The sequence below is a fragment of the Kryptolebias marmoratus genome, linkage group LG2 (genome assembly GCF_001649575.2).
Source record: "Kryptolebias marmoratus isolate JLee-2015 linkage group LG2, ASM164957v2, whole genome shotgun sequence".
In the NCBI taxonomy this organism is placed as follows: Eukaryota; Metazoa; Chordata; class Actinopteri; order Cyprinodontiformes; family Rivulidae; genus Kryptolebias; species Kryptolebias marmoratus.
This window is the reverse complement of record NC_051431.1, coordinates 11,779,259-11,794,239: the sequence shown is the minus strand read 5'-3', so window position 1 is coordinate 11,794,239 and position 14,981 is coordinate 11,779,259. Positions and strand designations below refer to the sequence as shown.

At 42.7% G+C, this 14,981-nt stretch overlaps 1 protein-coding gene across 2 annotated transcripts; it reads right to left on the bottom strand.

Moving 5' to 3' along the window:
• Nucleotides 1-1,315: 1,315 nt before the first annotated feature.
• Nucleotides 1,316-14,677, bottom strand: relb (v-rel avian reticuloendotheliosis viral oncogene homolog B). 2 transcript variants are annotated; one of them, XM_017424719.3, is made up of 11 exons: nucleotides 14,367-14,677; nucleotides 14,211-14,291; nucleotides 12,731-12,903; nucleotides 8,030-8,341; nucleotides 6,921-7,087; nucleotides 6,730-6,821; nucleotides 6,491-6,622; nucleotides 6,260-6,364; nucleotides 5,052-5,267; nucleotides 4,882-4,959; nucleotides 1,316-2,402 (listed from the first exon to the last, which is right to left on the bottom strand). In XM_017424719.3, the coding sequence occupies exons 1-11, from the start codon at nucleotides 14,398-14,400 to the stop codon at nucleotides 2,047-2,049; spliced, it is 1,746 nt and encodes a 581-aa protein (XP_017280208.1). In that variant the 5' UTR covers nucleotides 14,401-14,677; the 3' UTR covers nucleotides 1,316-2,046. The 2 variants fall into 2 exon arrangements, with proteins under 2 accessions (XP_017280208.1, XP_017280210.1); XM_017424721.3 differs by lacking the exons at nucleotides 12,731-12,903; nucleotides 14,211-14,291; nucleotides 14,367-14,677 and adding an exon at nucleotides 11,300-12,690.
• Between the last annotated feature and the right edge of the window lie 304 nt (nucleotides 14,678-14,981).

Sequence of the window (14,981 nt, the reverse complement as noted above, 5' to 3'; positions counted from 1 at the left end):
TCTCGGCTGGCCTGGGAACGCCTTGGGATTCCCCCGGAGGAGCTGGCCCAAGTGGCTGGGGAGAGGGAAGTCTGGGTCTCCCTGTTTAGGCTGCTGCCCCCGCGACCCGACCCCGGATAAGCGGAAGAGAATGGATGGATGGATGGAATTTCAGGAAGTAATCTTTAGGCCGACAACTACAACCGATTAACTTTTGGACGCGACACAGTTCAAGATGGCTGCCACAGCCAATGAACCTTAAACGCAAAATGGCTCTAAAACTCAGCCAGTTTTACAGATATTCTGCTAAAATCTGGTGTGGTAGTAACTGAGCATCATCTCTAAAACGTACCGATGATTTAAATAATATACCTGCTGTATTCAGATGTAACTCGGACTTTACTTTAGCTGGTATTTATTTCAAATGAAGGGACAAAGTCCACCAGCTCTGTACTGTAAAACTGCACACCTTAACATCAATCATGTCCTAAAAAGCTGAGAGCGTAAACATTTTCAGGCAGGTTTTAGCAGCTATTCTGGCAGGTATTGTTCTTCAGGAAATAAGATTTATCTCTCTGTCTCTCTCTCTACGTATGATCACAAGGTTTTGGAAATCAGCTTGGTGTGGAGTTTCTCCGTAAGGCGTGTGTGTGTGTGTGTGTTCAGTTCAAGTCGACGGTGACGGGAGCTGTCAGGTCACACCTGCTCTTTGAGTGCGTGAAGAAACCGAGCACACAGGTGGACGGCTGAGATCCATTATCCTCGCAGCAGCTGTCGTCACCGTTCGGTGCAAATAGGTGGACGTTGAAATCATTCATTAGTCACAAAACAGTTTGAAATAAATGGATCCGGCTTCACTTTCAGCTGTAGATATTCAAACTGGGCTTAGAAAGTCAGAAAAAAAAAGCTGGTTTAAGTTTATAATCTTTTCAGAAAAGATCGTCCAGACTGTCTCAATCTGAAAGTTTCCTGTCTTCAAAGTGACCTTACAAAAACTGGATGACTCAACAACTAAAAAAAAGACACTTTTTCCTTGGAAAATTAGTCAAACACAGCAGCTGTTTGGTGATGACAGGGTTGTTGGTTGTGTAAAGTTAAAAGTGTCTGAACGGCGTCCTTTTAGACAAAGGTGCTTTGTATTCTGCTGAATTTTAGACAAGTTCTGCAGGATTCCAAAATAAAAGTTTTGGCATTAAAAGCAGAGAGGCAGGGCTCATTGTTCGTGGGAGTACGGGTAGTTTAGGAATGTATGCAGGGAGCAGCTAAAAAAGGAAAAGAATCTGTTTCATTCTTCTTGTTTTTGTCAGTTTCAGCGGAAATAACGACAACAGAAATGTCACCTTTTTACATTTTATTTCTTCGACATATTTACAGTACAGCACGAGGGCAGAGGTGGGCATGTGACAAGAAGAGAGTGATAGTTTGAACACACGAGAGCGAAACTGCAGAACGACAAACAGCCAAGAATAGAAGGAGGGGCAGTTTCTGGTACAATTAAATGCATCATCAAAAGGAGCGCGACATCGGCCTGAAACAACAACAACGAAGGCTGGACACAAAAAGTGCTGCTCACGTGACTTTTCTGATTGCAAGTCATGCTGCTAACGACTTCTAGCAGGAAGGCGTTTTGTCTTCCCCAAAATCAAGCAAAAGCACACAAAACAGACTTTATACGCCTCGTCCCTCACCAAGGATTCACTACAAGCAGCAGTTTATGGTTCCCAGGTCCAGAACACAAGTTCACAAGTTCTCCTTTTAGTTGCCAGCTGACTGAATCCCATTTTTCTTTTTTAAATTAATGCTTGCAGCATTTCTAGGACTGTTTGTTTTAGGCAGGGTTAACCAGCTCCTGGTTGGTTTAGCCTCGACCAGCAAGGCTTTTTAGGGAATTCACGGGGTTAATAAAATAGGATAAGTGTGAAACTACGTCACCCGGAGCAAGCAGCTGGCGCTAAAGACTAGTTTGGTTAGGATCTGTGTCGACTGGTTTCCTTGCGTGTGAAGAATTGGTTTAAAACTAAAGCTAACTGTTTCAGACGATGAAGTTTGGTCCCGACTGCCACGGCCTCATAGCTCCTCTTCGGTTTTCACCTGCATCATGCTGTCCTGCGGCTCCGCCTGTGGGTTCTGGTTCTCGTTGACGAGCATGTTGAACTGGATGTCGTTGAACTGGGAAACGTCCGGCGCGTACATGCCAAAGTTCGCGTTGACGCTCATGTCCGTGCCAAGGAAGGCGGGGTTCGTGTCGAGCCCCAGGCTGCAGGGCAAGTTCGGGTCGGACAGGACGCTCAGGAACTCGGGGATCTCCAGCAGCTGGTTGATGAGGTTCTCCTCCAAGGTGCCGGAGTCCTGCGGGTACTTCTCCATCGGAACGTGTTGCTGGTTCTCGTTCGGAGGCGGGAGGAAACGGGGGGCGAAGGTCTCTGGAGGAGAAGAAAACGGATTGTGTCAGAGAAAATAATCCCGAGTCTGTCAGAAAGACTAACTGGTTCACAAACAGCTAATAACTACAGAACTTAAAAACACAGAAACATGCACTCATCTGTCAGTTTATTGTTAACATTAGCACACACCAGATAGATTTGATAGATGTAGTTCAGGAGGAACATTAAAATTATTCAATATCTATCAACAGAACCACAAACTAAATCCGAGGGAATCCTCTTTAATTCTTTAAACTTCTGCTGTTGTAAATAGATATCATTTGTTTTTCTTCTTCATCTTTCTAAAGATGCTGAACAATGTTTCATATTTTCAAGTTTAAAAAAAAAAAAACGACTAACATCGGAGTTTTAGGTAAGACTAAATTAATTCCTGAAGGCGGGGTTTAGAGTAATCATTTGTGCTTCGATCACAATCATTATCTTTTATGACACATGTTAATTTGCATTTTGTTGTTCTTTTTCTATTTTTAGGAGCATAGTCGACAGTTATTTAGTCATTTTCATTATATGAGATCTTTAAATGACGGTGAGGAGCAGACCTGCTGTAAATCTTTGGTGCTAAGAGCTCCTTCATGACACTAATGCTGACGTTTGTTACAGAAACTGGGGTTTTTCTGACGTCTATATTTGCAGTTTTGTTAAAGTAGGGAACTTGTTAGAATATTCAAACTTCAGGCAGAAACCCATGCGAAGAAAAAGTCACCCTTACGTAACATGTCACATGAACGGCATGCGTGTCTGTTTATTACTTCTTCAAATCGTGTTTCTGTTTGTTCCCACAGTCAGTTTGGGCAGTTTTGATAAAAATGTCACACCGCCACGTGACCTCGGTCATCATACGAGGGCAGGAGGAGAAAACTTGTTACAGAACGGTTCTAAAACGCCTGAAGTCGAACTCGAATGTCAGTGAATTATTAAACCCGATGAATCATTTCTCAGGTATGACTTGTATCACAGGCGTAAAAACATAAATCCGTGATCTGGTTCTTGTTGTGCCAGCTGGCTCGCTGTCACGGCTGAATGAGACAGATACGGGTTAATGTTTGGCTAAAAGGAGCCTTTCGGTTTCTGATAGCGAATTTTTAGATTACAGGGTGTAAACCTGAGATCACGCTTGTGTTTTCAGGTTTTTCTTCAGCATGTGTTGAGGTGCAACAAGTCACAGCGTTGCTGACCTTTAAAAATGATCAATTTTACATTATTATGTCTTCATTGTTGCTGCTTAAACAGACCTGTTCTTTATCTGCAGCACTTTAACAGCTTATAAGTTACTACAGGTATTAGCACCAATCTACTTATGAGATTTTTTTGAGATTGGAGTCGTTTCAAGACGCCAGGTATCCTCTTTGGTCTCTGCTCCACTCAGACTAGCCGTTAGCTCGTCAGTCTGGTCACAAATAACTTATTTCTTCAAACCGAAGTTCATCAAACAGCTTTTACATACAGAAAAAAATCCACAAAACCCCACTTTAAAATATCTGAACTATGCTTTATGCTTTAATTTGACTCTAATTTTCACCTCTTTGTATTTCAAGATTTAAAGTAGCTTTTTAAAAATGAGCTATCATTAGAAAATTATATAAAAAGGTTAACAGATTGCTCAGACAATTCAACAGCTGAATAAGAGTCAAACGTCTACTTTTAACTTTTAATGCATTAAAGAAATGTAATAAAGGATATGTTTGTTTTTACATTACTGCAGTAAGATTTTACTGTTTTGTGTTTAAAAACTTAACTTTAGCAAAAAATAAAAACAGATTGCAGCTAAATTTGTTGTTTTGCTTTTTTCTTTTTTCTGTTAAAAGTAGTTAAAACATCCAAGCAATCAGTGGTATTCCTTTTTGTCATTATTGAGGATGTGGTTGTCTGAATTCGCCGAAACTAGAACTGACAGAAATAACTGGGGATTTTTTATTGTTTATTGTAGGCGGCGAACCCATTAAGTACCCTGTAATTACCATGCAAGTAACCCCATAAATAACATGTAATTACCCTGTATGTACCCTCATATATACTGTGTAAATATCCAGTAATTGCCCTTCGTGTACCCTGGTAAATAACCGGTGTGCACAGCCGTAAGTTCTCTGGAATTACACCGTAAGAACCGTGTATGTACCCTGTAATTATCCCTGCAAGTACCCTTATTATCCCCGTTTCCCTCCATCACAAAAACCTTCAGATAAATAGAAAGGGATGATGAATATGATGATAGTTTTAAAAATGTTTCAGCACAGAATGCCGAATTCTCTTTATGCTGAAATTGTTTTGTGAAGATGCCAATAAGTTTCTGATGCGTGATCAAGAAAACTTATATTGGGGCAGAGGCTCCAGTAAAATGGCTCCGGTAACGCCTGTGGTTCCTGCATCATTATCAGGAATGTACGGGCCGCTCAGCTTTCATGTGACGGAGTAACAGAGTTGTTGTCACCGGGAAAAAGAAAAACAAAATGAAAGTCACCTGTTACACAGGACATCTCCGTGGTGCTGATGTCTCTCTTTATTGTGGACCTTTTCTTCTCCATCACCTCATATGGATCTGAAATATGAAGAGTTCAGACACACGGATTAATCTCCTGCGGCTGCAGAGTCACCTCCACCCGTTCGACCAGCAGTCCGGTCCTGACTGACCCAGGATGTGCGGCAGGTACGTGAAGGGGACCGGCTCGCTCTCCATCTGGTCCGAGATGCGACGCAGGACGACGTCGACGTCGACCTCCTGGATGAGGTTCTGGTCCTGGTAGGGCGGCGTTTTAAACACGATGGCTATCTGTCGGTGCACGTCCGTCTGGGCAAACTCTCCGTTCGCCTTCCACGTTCCTCGCTTGAACAGGATCTCTATGTCATCTGTGGGTTGGCAGAAAGAGTACAGAATCGTGCTATTATAAATAATAAAATAAAAAGAGGGAATTCCAGCAGGTTTGAACAAAAGCGACAAGACTTCTTCTCAGTTTGAACAAGTATCCATTTCTGTGTCAATTTCTGAACAATAAGATAAAAGACAAAAAGCAGAGGGACTTATTTCAGTGGTGACCAATCCTGGTCCTGGAGGGCCACCATCCTGCATGTTTCAGTTGTTTCCCTGATTTTCAGCAGGTCATCAAGTTCTGCAGCAGCCTGTTAATCTCTCAGTCATTCAAATCAGGTGCATCACAGCAGAGAAACATCTAAAACCTGCAGGACGGTGGCCCTCCAGGACCAGGATTGGACACCATTGGCTCATTCTACTCTTCATCAAGTCTTAAAAATCACAAATTACCAGAACAACCCTCTGGTTCCTGTCACATTAACCCTGCCTACATCTTAGTGTAACAAATAATCCAAATTACAGATAATACATTCCTAATCGACAAACAGTTTTAATGCAAACACTGTTAAAACAGTAAACACTGGCGATGTTGGTTCTAATAGTCTTCAGATTAGTAAAACACGTAAAAGGCTATGACTTCTGTAAAAATGTTAGTTTTTTTATTATTAAACTAATCTTAGGCACCAATAAACACGCCTAAAAAGGCACCAGAGTTTATCTAGAAGTGGTATCAGGTGAAGACTGGAAAACAGTTTTGTTTTTTGTTTTTTTGGAGGCAAAACACAGAAGTGCCGCAATAAAGAGGAATTACATTCAACTAAAGACACTCTGCTTTTTCAACAGAAACCCTGCTGGTAGATCTGTCCTTTGTGTCAACTCAAACAAAAACTCCAGCATCGTTAAATAACTCTGACGACAGAAAAGAACGACGCGTTTGTGTGTCTGCGGGGTGTGTGTGTCAGATACCTGAAGCTCAGGTATTTGTGTACAGAGTGTGTGAACTTTTAAGCATCTCCGCTGGAAGTTTTACCTTTCTGCACTTTGTCACAGAGCATGTAGACCTCAGTCTTGCCCCGGCAGGACCCTCGACACAGATTCAAATTGCAGATCTTCAGCTCTGATGTCGTTGTGGCCTCTTTAAGGAAAAAATAAATAAAAAAAGACAGGGCATGAGAATCAGGAAGTTGAATAATAGCTTTGGTGCGTGTGGTTGGTTCTACTGTGACCGGGAGCTATCAGGAAGTGTTATGCAATCCCTTACTTTTGTCATAAATCGGTTTGGAGACGATCGGGCTCAGGAAGTCTTTCCTGCCATCCTCCCACTCGAGCTCGCACTGAAAACACAGACGAACCGAGTTCATGTCTATGTCTTCGATGCCCTTAGTGAAACCGGCTGAAGGAGAGGAGGAGACGGACGTCAGGCAGGGGGTGTCGGATCGATCAGTCACACATGTAAACTGTATTTGTGTGTGTGTGTGTGTGTGTGTGTGTTCAGCTCACTTTGAAATGGGTCTATATTGCGGCTTTTCCTCTTCTGAAGCGAGACGTCCAGCTCCTTCCTCCTCACACACTGAATGCCAAGATTGGCAAAGCTGCGCGTCAAAAAACATAAAAATACTTTTATGTTGAACAATTTGTGTTGAAATGATGAAGTAAGATTCGTGTTTGACAGAAATTAAACAGCTGGTTACCCGTGACGCCGGTTGTTATTGGGATTGAATGAAACCACACAGATGCCAGAGTCAGGGGGGCAGTCTTTACCCACAAGGCAGTGGGGGTGAGGCCGGTGCGGGAGGTCCTTGGTTACCAAGGAAACGGTGATGCTGACCTTCTTTATGCAGTCAATGGGACCCTGAATCTGAACGAGTGAACAGGACGAGAAAAATACATGAAGGAAAATCAGAAAGGAGGGCAGAAAACTCGACTTTGTCCTCGCTAAATTTACGTCGCTCACCGGTGAGCGTGAGAAACGCAACAAAACAAGAATATGAAAGGAAACAAGAAAGGAAAACATGCAGCAGAAACTTAGGCTGAGCTGCAATTCAGCATAAAAAAAATCAACTCAGATAAGCTGCTTATTTTATTTATAACAAGTTCCTAAAAAGGCTGCACTGGTTATTTCTCTTTTTAATAGAAGCCCAACACCTAATTCATGTACCGTCATGAATTATTAATTATCTTAACAGCAAACGTGCCTGAAGATGATCTAAACTGTCAATTAGTGAAACAGATGCTGGCTTAATTAAAACAGTTTCATTTTTAGCTCAAATCCTAATAATCTGTCGATTCAGTTATTCTGTTTTTGAGCTAAATGTTGTGTAGTGTAATGTGTCGTTTTTATTCTGTTTTACTGTTATTTCATTATTATTTCTCAGAATGAAAATGGCCATAACACAACTGTAACAACATTTAATAATAGTTGATTTTATTTTAATATCTTGTTGGGCTTCACTGTAAAACAAAATGCACAATTTAAAATGACATAAAGAAGCAATTTTATCTAATTCAAACACAAATATGTTAAAGTATTATGAAGTTAGGTTAATCTAAAGTAAAACAAGCACATGATTGAGTGTTTGTTAGTACAGAAACAGGGGATGAACCCTGAGTGTTGAGGGCTGGGATTTGTGGGGACTTTCTAATTGATTCTTTCAGCCCACATCCTCTCAGCCCCACGCTTTTTGTTTTTTTGCGCCCGTCTCTGTTCAGGGGTACACATCAAACACGATCAGCTTGTGGTTAAAACCTTCCTAACCGTCTGCGAGATGAAAACTCCCCGAAACCAAAACCAAACGCGTACCTCTACGGTGGGCTGGGTCTTGTTGTTGTCGGTGCTGGACACCCCCATGATGCTGCCGGCCGAGCGCCCCTCGCACTCATACCGAAACCTCATGCCCCTGTCCTTGGGCTCCTCCACCACCACCAGCCGGGGCTTTTCCAGGAACTTCTCCAGCAGGTCCGTGTCGCCTTGGCTCTGAGAGGAGACCGGACCTTTCTGGGGCAGCGAACACGAGGAGCCCAGGCCTCGGCCAGAGGAGCTGACGTGGGACGGATGGGTCGACGACATCTGTTTGGAGGCGCTAACTCGCCGCTGCTGTAACAGGAAGTTGGGCTGTGGGGAGGGGGAAACCATACGTTTAATTAATTCGCTTTCAACTTAAACAGTCTCAAAAACATGAAAACTGGAAGAGACAGAAAAAAAACCCCAAAACATTAATCCTAAGACGATATCTTCCTTCTTTGTTTCAACACTCTCTGGGTTTTTGCAACCACATTGTTGACTCTGACCACAAGTTTTCTTAACAAACTTTAACCAGAAATTTCAGCCTGACTAATATTAGGTCAATTTCCTGACTCAGGATTTCCTCATATTACTTCGGGGCAAAATTTCCAGCAACTTTCTTTTAAAATTTTGGAGCTCTTGTGATTTCAAAAGAAAAAAAAAAAAAAAAGAGGACTGCCATCAAGCTTTAACGCACAGTTCTGTGGTCGTTAATTTGAGTGTTTGACCTTAGTGCAGCTTTATAAGTCGATTTATTTACAAAGTTTAATCGCTAACTTAAAAAGAATTCACCGTTATCGAGTTGAACTCTGTGGCCTGTGAATAGCTGGGGTTTCAAGTCATGTTTCGGCTCGTTTAGCTGGTCACGTTTGTTTCATTTAAACTGTTTTTTCCAGCTCTCATAAAAAAAAAGTAACAGGAGAAAGTACCAAACGGCACAAAGCAGATTTGTGCAGAACTGTTAACCACCACCTCGGTTATGTTGTGAGAAAGGAGAGGTGCTTAGAAACCTACCACACTAAAAAAAGTTCATGGAGAAAAGTTTTCAGCTTGACTGATGGCTGGCTTTCCCCCCTCCCCTCCGGTCAGTGAACGCACCATAGCTGAGCTGCTAATCAGCATGTCATTGGTGTGTAGGTGTGTAGGAAGCAGTCAGAAAGAAAGTCAAAAGAAACAGCTACATAAAGAAAATATGCACTCAACTGTTCAATTGCTCATTAAGACAAATAGCGAATCAGCCAATCCCACGGCAGCAACTCAGTGAATTTCTGCTTCTAGTGGAGAAGACGACTCGCTGAAGTTCAAAACGAGCATCAGAACGAGGAAGAAAGAGGATTTAAGCGACTCGGTTGTTGGGTGGCTGGTCTGAGTCTTTCAGAAACTGTGGATCTACTGGGATTTTTCATGCACAACCATCTCTGGGGTTTGCAGAGAATGGTCCGAAAAAAGAGAAAGCATCCAGCGAGCGGCAGCTGCGTGGACGAAAATGTCTTGCTGACGTCAGAGGAGAGTGGGCAGAGTGGTTGGAGATGACAGAAAAAGCTGAAATTACCACTAAGATGGGTTACAGCAGCAGAAACCAACACCTGGTGCTGCTCATATCAGCTAAGAACAGAAAACTGAGGCTACGGGTCGCACAGACTCAGTCTCTGTGGACGATATGTCTGCTGGTCATGAAGGCTGAGGGTCCCAGTTTAAGCACTTAAATTGAGAGTAAAGCAGACAGCATGCCACAGGAAGAACGGATGGCAGAAAAGTTGCTCTGTTTAATCTTACAACCTCCATCCGTCACCATCTGCTGGATTTGGAAACATTAGAAACCTGCTGGAAAACTTTGAGCCAAAAAAAATAATAAAGGGGGTATAGACTAACTTGGAAATAACACAGAAGCTGCTGTTACGGGTAAAAAACAACCAAATAGTCCGCACTTATAAAGAGTATTTTTAGCCTCACCCAGTTTCTGTAATGCACTTCTCAATTCCCCATTCACACGCACCCTCATCCAGGGCTTTCTATTATATATTTACATTTATTCTCACTTATACAGCAACAATTATGTTGCCCACTGCAGGGTTGGGGAATTGAACTCCCAATCTTCCAGTTAGAAGGCAACCACCCAACCACTGGATCAAACCTGCCCCCAGTTAGCAATGCTAATCAAGCTAAAACGCCAATAAAAGACGTTAAAGACAGTTTGAACATGTCAGCATCAATCAATACCTGACAGCACACGAACAGACACAATGCAATGTTACCTCTGATCTAAATATTCATAATTAATAAATAACGGCTTGTTAAATGACGAAGCGTACGTTGGCGCAGGTCTCAGTCATCCAGGAGGCGACGGTCCTGAGTGGGTCAACAGAAGACAACAGGTCGACTTGTCTTGTTTCTTCGGGACGTTTCACCTCTCATCCAAACGGCGTCTTCTGCTCAGACTGCGGGTCGGGATTCCCAGGTTTATGGTGAAACGTCTTCAAGAAACAAGACAAGTCCAGCCGACTTCCTACTGAGCCACTTAGGATTACAAAGTGTAGTTGCAACAAAATGAATGAAGAACTTAGTCTAATATTTCATATTAAATCAGATATTTTATTGTAAAAGATGTTGAGAAGGACTAATCTGAGCAGATGTACTGTAATTCTTTAAAGTTGGGTTTTATTTGTACAAACTCCTCTGTTCAGTACCCTGGAGAAAGGGTTTATTATTAATAAAGTCCAAATTTTAACAACAGGAAAACATATATATTCTGTTAATTATTGTTCTAAGAGAAATCTGAATTTACAGGTCAGAGCTGTACAAAAACCGTCAATCGGAATTGGCCGACAAAACTAAAATCGGTGCGCAAGTTTAGACAAATCAGGAAAAACTTCAGTTCTTACACATTTTGTGTGTTTTCAGTTTGTAGAAAACAATTGTGTAGATAGAAAAATAAATATTCTTCGCTCACTGTGAAACAGCATCAACGTACAATCAGAGAAAATGAAAAGCACAGTCAAGCAGCAGAACTATTATAGCAACTACTGCAGTGAAACCTAAAAGTCAAACTGACTTTCTTTTTCGTACATGTGCTCTTCAGCCCCTCTTCTTTCATCTGATTGTGTTATTTTTGTCGTTACACCACAGACCACCAAGCTTTTCCGCTCCCACTCGCGCTCAATAACTTTCTTTTCGCTCCTTTTTTCGTTTCATTCTCTTGATTGACTCCTGAGCCCCTGGTGGGTTCTCAATATAAGAGAAGACACCGACAACTCAAGTTTGATTTGAACAGAATACGTACGATCATACCTGCAGGGAACAAAGAGTTAAGGAAGCCGACTCTGCTGTGAGGCCTTAATCAGATTAAAGAGACGCTCCAGAGATCCGAGCAACGCCTCAAGCATGAGATCATCGTTTACAACATCCCATCAGGCCGCAGACGTCCACGCGGGGAGTACCTCTTCATCGTAAAACACTGGACCCAAACAAAAGGCCTGGCAGTCAGAGAAGAAGAAACAGGAAGTCGCCTTCAGCTTGTCGTTAACCAGCCAATAGCAGAAGCGACGCGGGGAAGAAGAAGAAGAAAAAAAAAAGCGGCGACCTTCAACCTCTGGTGGGCTTGGCTTGTAAACAGGAAAGGGCAGAAAACTGAAAGCGGGAGTCAGGTTACACTCTCCAAGACAATGTCCTCCTCCTCCTCTCAGAAAAGCATGCTGGGAGAGAGTATCCCAAGCTTTGTGTAAAAAAAAACAAAAAAAGCTGCATTTACACACAACAGTGTCAAACCGGGTGAGTTATCAGAGGGTGAACCTGCGTTGTGTTGCCCTTCAGTTCGACCTGTCTGTGCAGGCTGCTTCATCACCGCCGTCTTATCGGGTTACAACACCTCTGATCTCAGCGCTGCCTGGAAACCACGTGTTTTCTGCTAAGAGTCTGACCAGCTGCTGCTCTGCGCGACAACAAAACCTCCAACCGCCTGCAGTCGCTGAAAAACGAACACGGGCGTCCTCTCTGACGAGATTAAAGGCGGCAGACTCATAACTCCAGCGCCAATAATGATAGTTTAGGTGTTTGTGTTGTCAAAACATGCTCAAAAACACAACAATGCTTTTAAAACCGCACATCAAAACGGTTAAAAAGCAACAAAAAGCCTCAGGTGAGACAGAGGCTAGTCTTCACGTCAGAAGATCTCGGACCAGATGTTTATAAGGCTAACATTACTCAGGTAATCCAACGTTCACTTGTTAGTTTGAGTGTGTTTCAGCATTTTAATTGAATACGGAGAAGCTGGGAAAAGCCCTTACAGCGTAAGAGTAAAAAGCCCGAATTTCCTTAATCGCTGTATTCAGGGTTAATTGACTTTACTTAACCTGATCCAGCTAAATTACCTGCTGAGTCATTTTAATAACAAAAGTATTACCTTTAAGCATAAACTTCTTTACATTTATATCACTATCCATGGCTGTTTATTATGCCCATCATGTATAATAAACACAAAGGAAACAAAATAAACAAAGAATTATAAAATGATGGCTCATAATAAAAAAGAGAATGCAACAAACGGGAGACAAATCTAGACCAATGGAGGGGAATTTTTTGATTTTTAATTTACAATTAAAGCCCACAGTTTGATTTTATTCAGCTGATGTGTCCCATGTTAATAATATAGCACCTAATTTGCCCCAAACTGACTTTCTTAATTACAGTTTTTAAACAATCATCGCCTCAAAGCAGCCTCACCTTACACGAAGTGCCTCTTGCCATCAGCACAGGGTTAGAGGTGGAGGACGGGTTCTGCTGGACGTTCCTGTGGTTCTGCCTGACGGGGGTCAGGCTGAACGGGTCAGGAGGAGGAGGAGGAGGTCCGGGGAGGGGAAGCCTGCTCTGCTCCTTGATTATTTCTTCAATTATATCTGCACAAAGAAAAACGAACAGGCTCACGCTGTGTTCAAAATGGCTGAGAGCTGTAATATTCAAATTAGGCACGATAGGTTTATAGGCCACATACGTTTATTTTAGACCGTTTCACAAATTAAAAACTTTAGACATGTTAATGAAGTCAAACCTTTATTATCGATATTTTGATGAGTAGTTTGCATCGAAGCACAGAGGCTTAAAACAAAAACAACAAAACCTCAGAGGCTGCTTTTGTTTGGGTTTACATTCATCCCGCCTCACTACACACGCCGCCGGTAAACTAGGTTAGATTCACCACTGAAGTTTAACCTGCACCGTTGCTACGGTTACCAGCAGGTAAATACACCCAGCGGTCTGATCTGGAGAGGTGGCTGTGGTCGGCTGTGTCTGACGTGTCACTAACTCGTTTCCTGATGTAGAAATGTAAACAAAGCAGCCGTGAAGTCTTCATGTCAACAACAACATTGCAAATACTTTTTGACTCATTTTGAATATTTGCATTCTGTTGGCGTAGACGCCCAGTTTTTCTAATTTGTTTGTTTCTTTTTCACGGCGACTGAACTTCCTTTATTGTTCTTTTCGAAGATGTTAAGCTTCTCACACGAGGAGCTTCCTCAATTCAAACTAAAAAAACAAAAAAAAAAAGCAAAGTGAGTTGCTCCGTTTAGCTGAACTCACTTGCAAATCGCTCTCCCTCCCCTCCTCTCCCCCCTGAGGGTCCTGGTTAACCTGTCCCAGGTGAGAAGCGTTTTGCTCGCCGGCGTGGAGGTGGGAATCAGGCGAAACTGACCAGAGCTGGACCAGGATCCCAAACAACCCTCAGGAGGGAGAGTGAATGATTTGCTCGTGAGCTCGTGTAAACAAAGCAACTCGAAGACTGACTTTATAGCTCCGAGCGCCACACTTTTCAGCTTTTCAAAACGACAGGAAAAAAATTTAACTCTTACTCCCTGATGGCTGCATCTATTTAGGTTTTAAACTGTGAACAAATGGAGCAATCTGAATATGCAAACCAGGGGAAATTCGCCAATTTCGCAAACCATTTTGAATCTTTTTATATTCATGCTGTCAAATATGCGACAAAATAATAAAACTTGGTGTAGATTCTATGCTATAACATTTTTAAAGGATGACGTTTGTCACTTTCAGATGTTTGTTTTCGTTTTTTAAAAAGATTTGTTGCACACTAGTGAGAATTTATTTCTGCTTTGGATCGAGGTTTACTCGGGACACAAGTGTTGACGATCAGCAATGTGTTTCTTTGTGTATTTTGAGTGTGAAACTAAGAGAAAACGACGCTCACCGAAGTCCGGGCTGTAGGGGGAGCGGTGTGGAGGGGAGCCCGGCAGGAGTGCGCTCATCCCCGGACTGGGTGTTGGCTCCTCTGCGATGACAAACCACACGTCTGAGGATACGGTCAGTTTACACAAAACACCACATAAATGAGCTTTACACCTACCGGAGGTACTCTTAAAAATGTCCATGTCTTTCATCGCATGAGTTTGAAGAGAGGAGGTAAAAAAAACAAACTCCGACGTCGTGCCTTTTGAACTCTTTCCAAACTGGGTTAATCCAGGAATTAGTCGTATCCGCTCGACGAGAAAACCGACTACGCGTCTCCAAAACAGTTCCAGTCGGTTCACACCCCTGCTTCGAGTGTTAGTCTGAGTCCAGAGGACGTGTCGGACAACTTTGAAGCCATGTGTGGCCGACGGGGTTCGGATGATGAAGCTCGCTTTAGTTTTAGTTCCGCAGCGGCTCTCTCCGATTGGCCGCTGAGCTGCGCGGAAATCCCCGGAGTGTTACGTCACCTCCCCGGCGGGAACCCCCCTCCAGGACCGGCAACTGCTTACAGGCGGCGTTGCCAGACAAACGATAGTTATCGTATCTATATGGTAGTTTTTAAAAACAGGCCAAATGTGCGATAGTTTTAGAAATTCGTGTTCTGAAAAAGAAAAATCGTTTTAACCCACCACGCAACGAGCGGAAAAGGTATCCCCTCAATTCGCTACTCCAGTTTGTGTCAAAATACGACAGTTTTAAAGCGGCAGTACGATGTTTCGTCATTTTCTAT

Bases quoted from the DNA above. Each gene is read 5' to 3' on its own strand.
- relb (XM_017424719.3), bottom strand. From the start codon at position 14,400: ATGAAAGACATGGACATTTTTAAGAGTACCTCCG. The intron at 6,822-6,920 runs GTAACCAGCTGT...TTTGACGCGCAG, and splicing joins AATAACAACCGGCGTCACGG to CTTTGCCAATCTTGGCATTC. The intron at 4,960-5,051 runs GTCAGTCAGGAC...TTCATATTTCAG, and splicing joins GTACCTGCCGCACATCCTGG to ATCCATATGAGGTGATGGAG.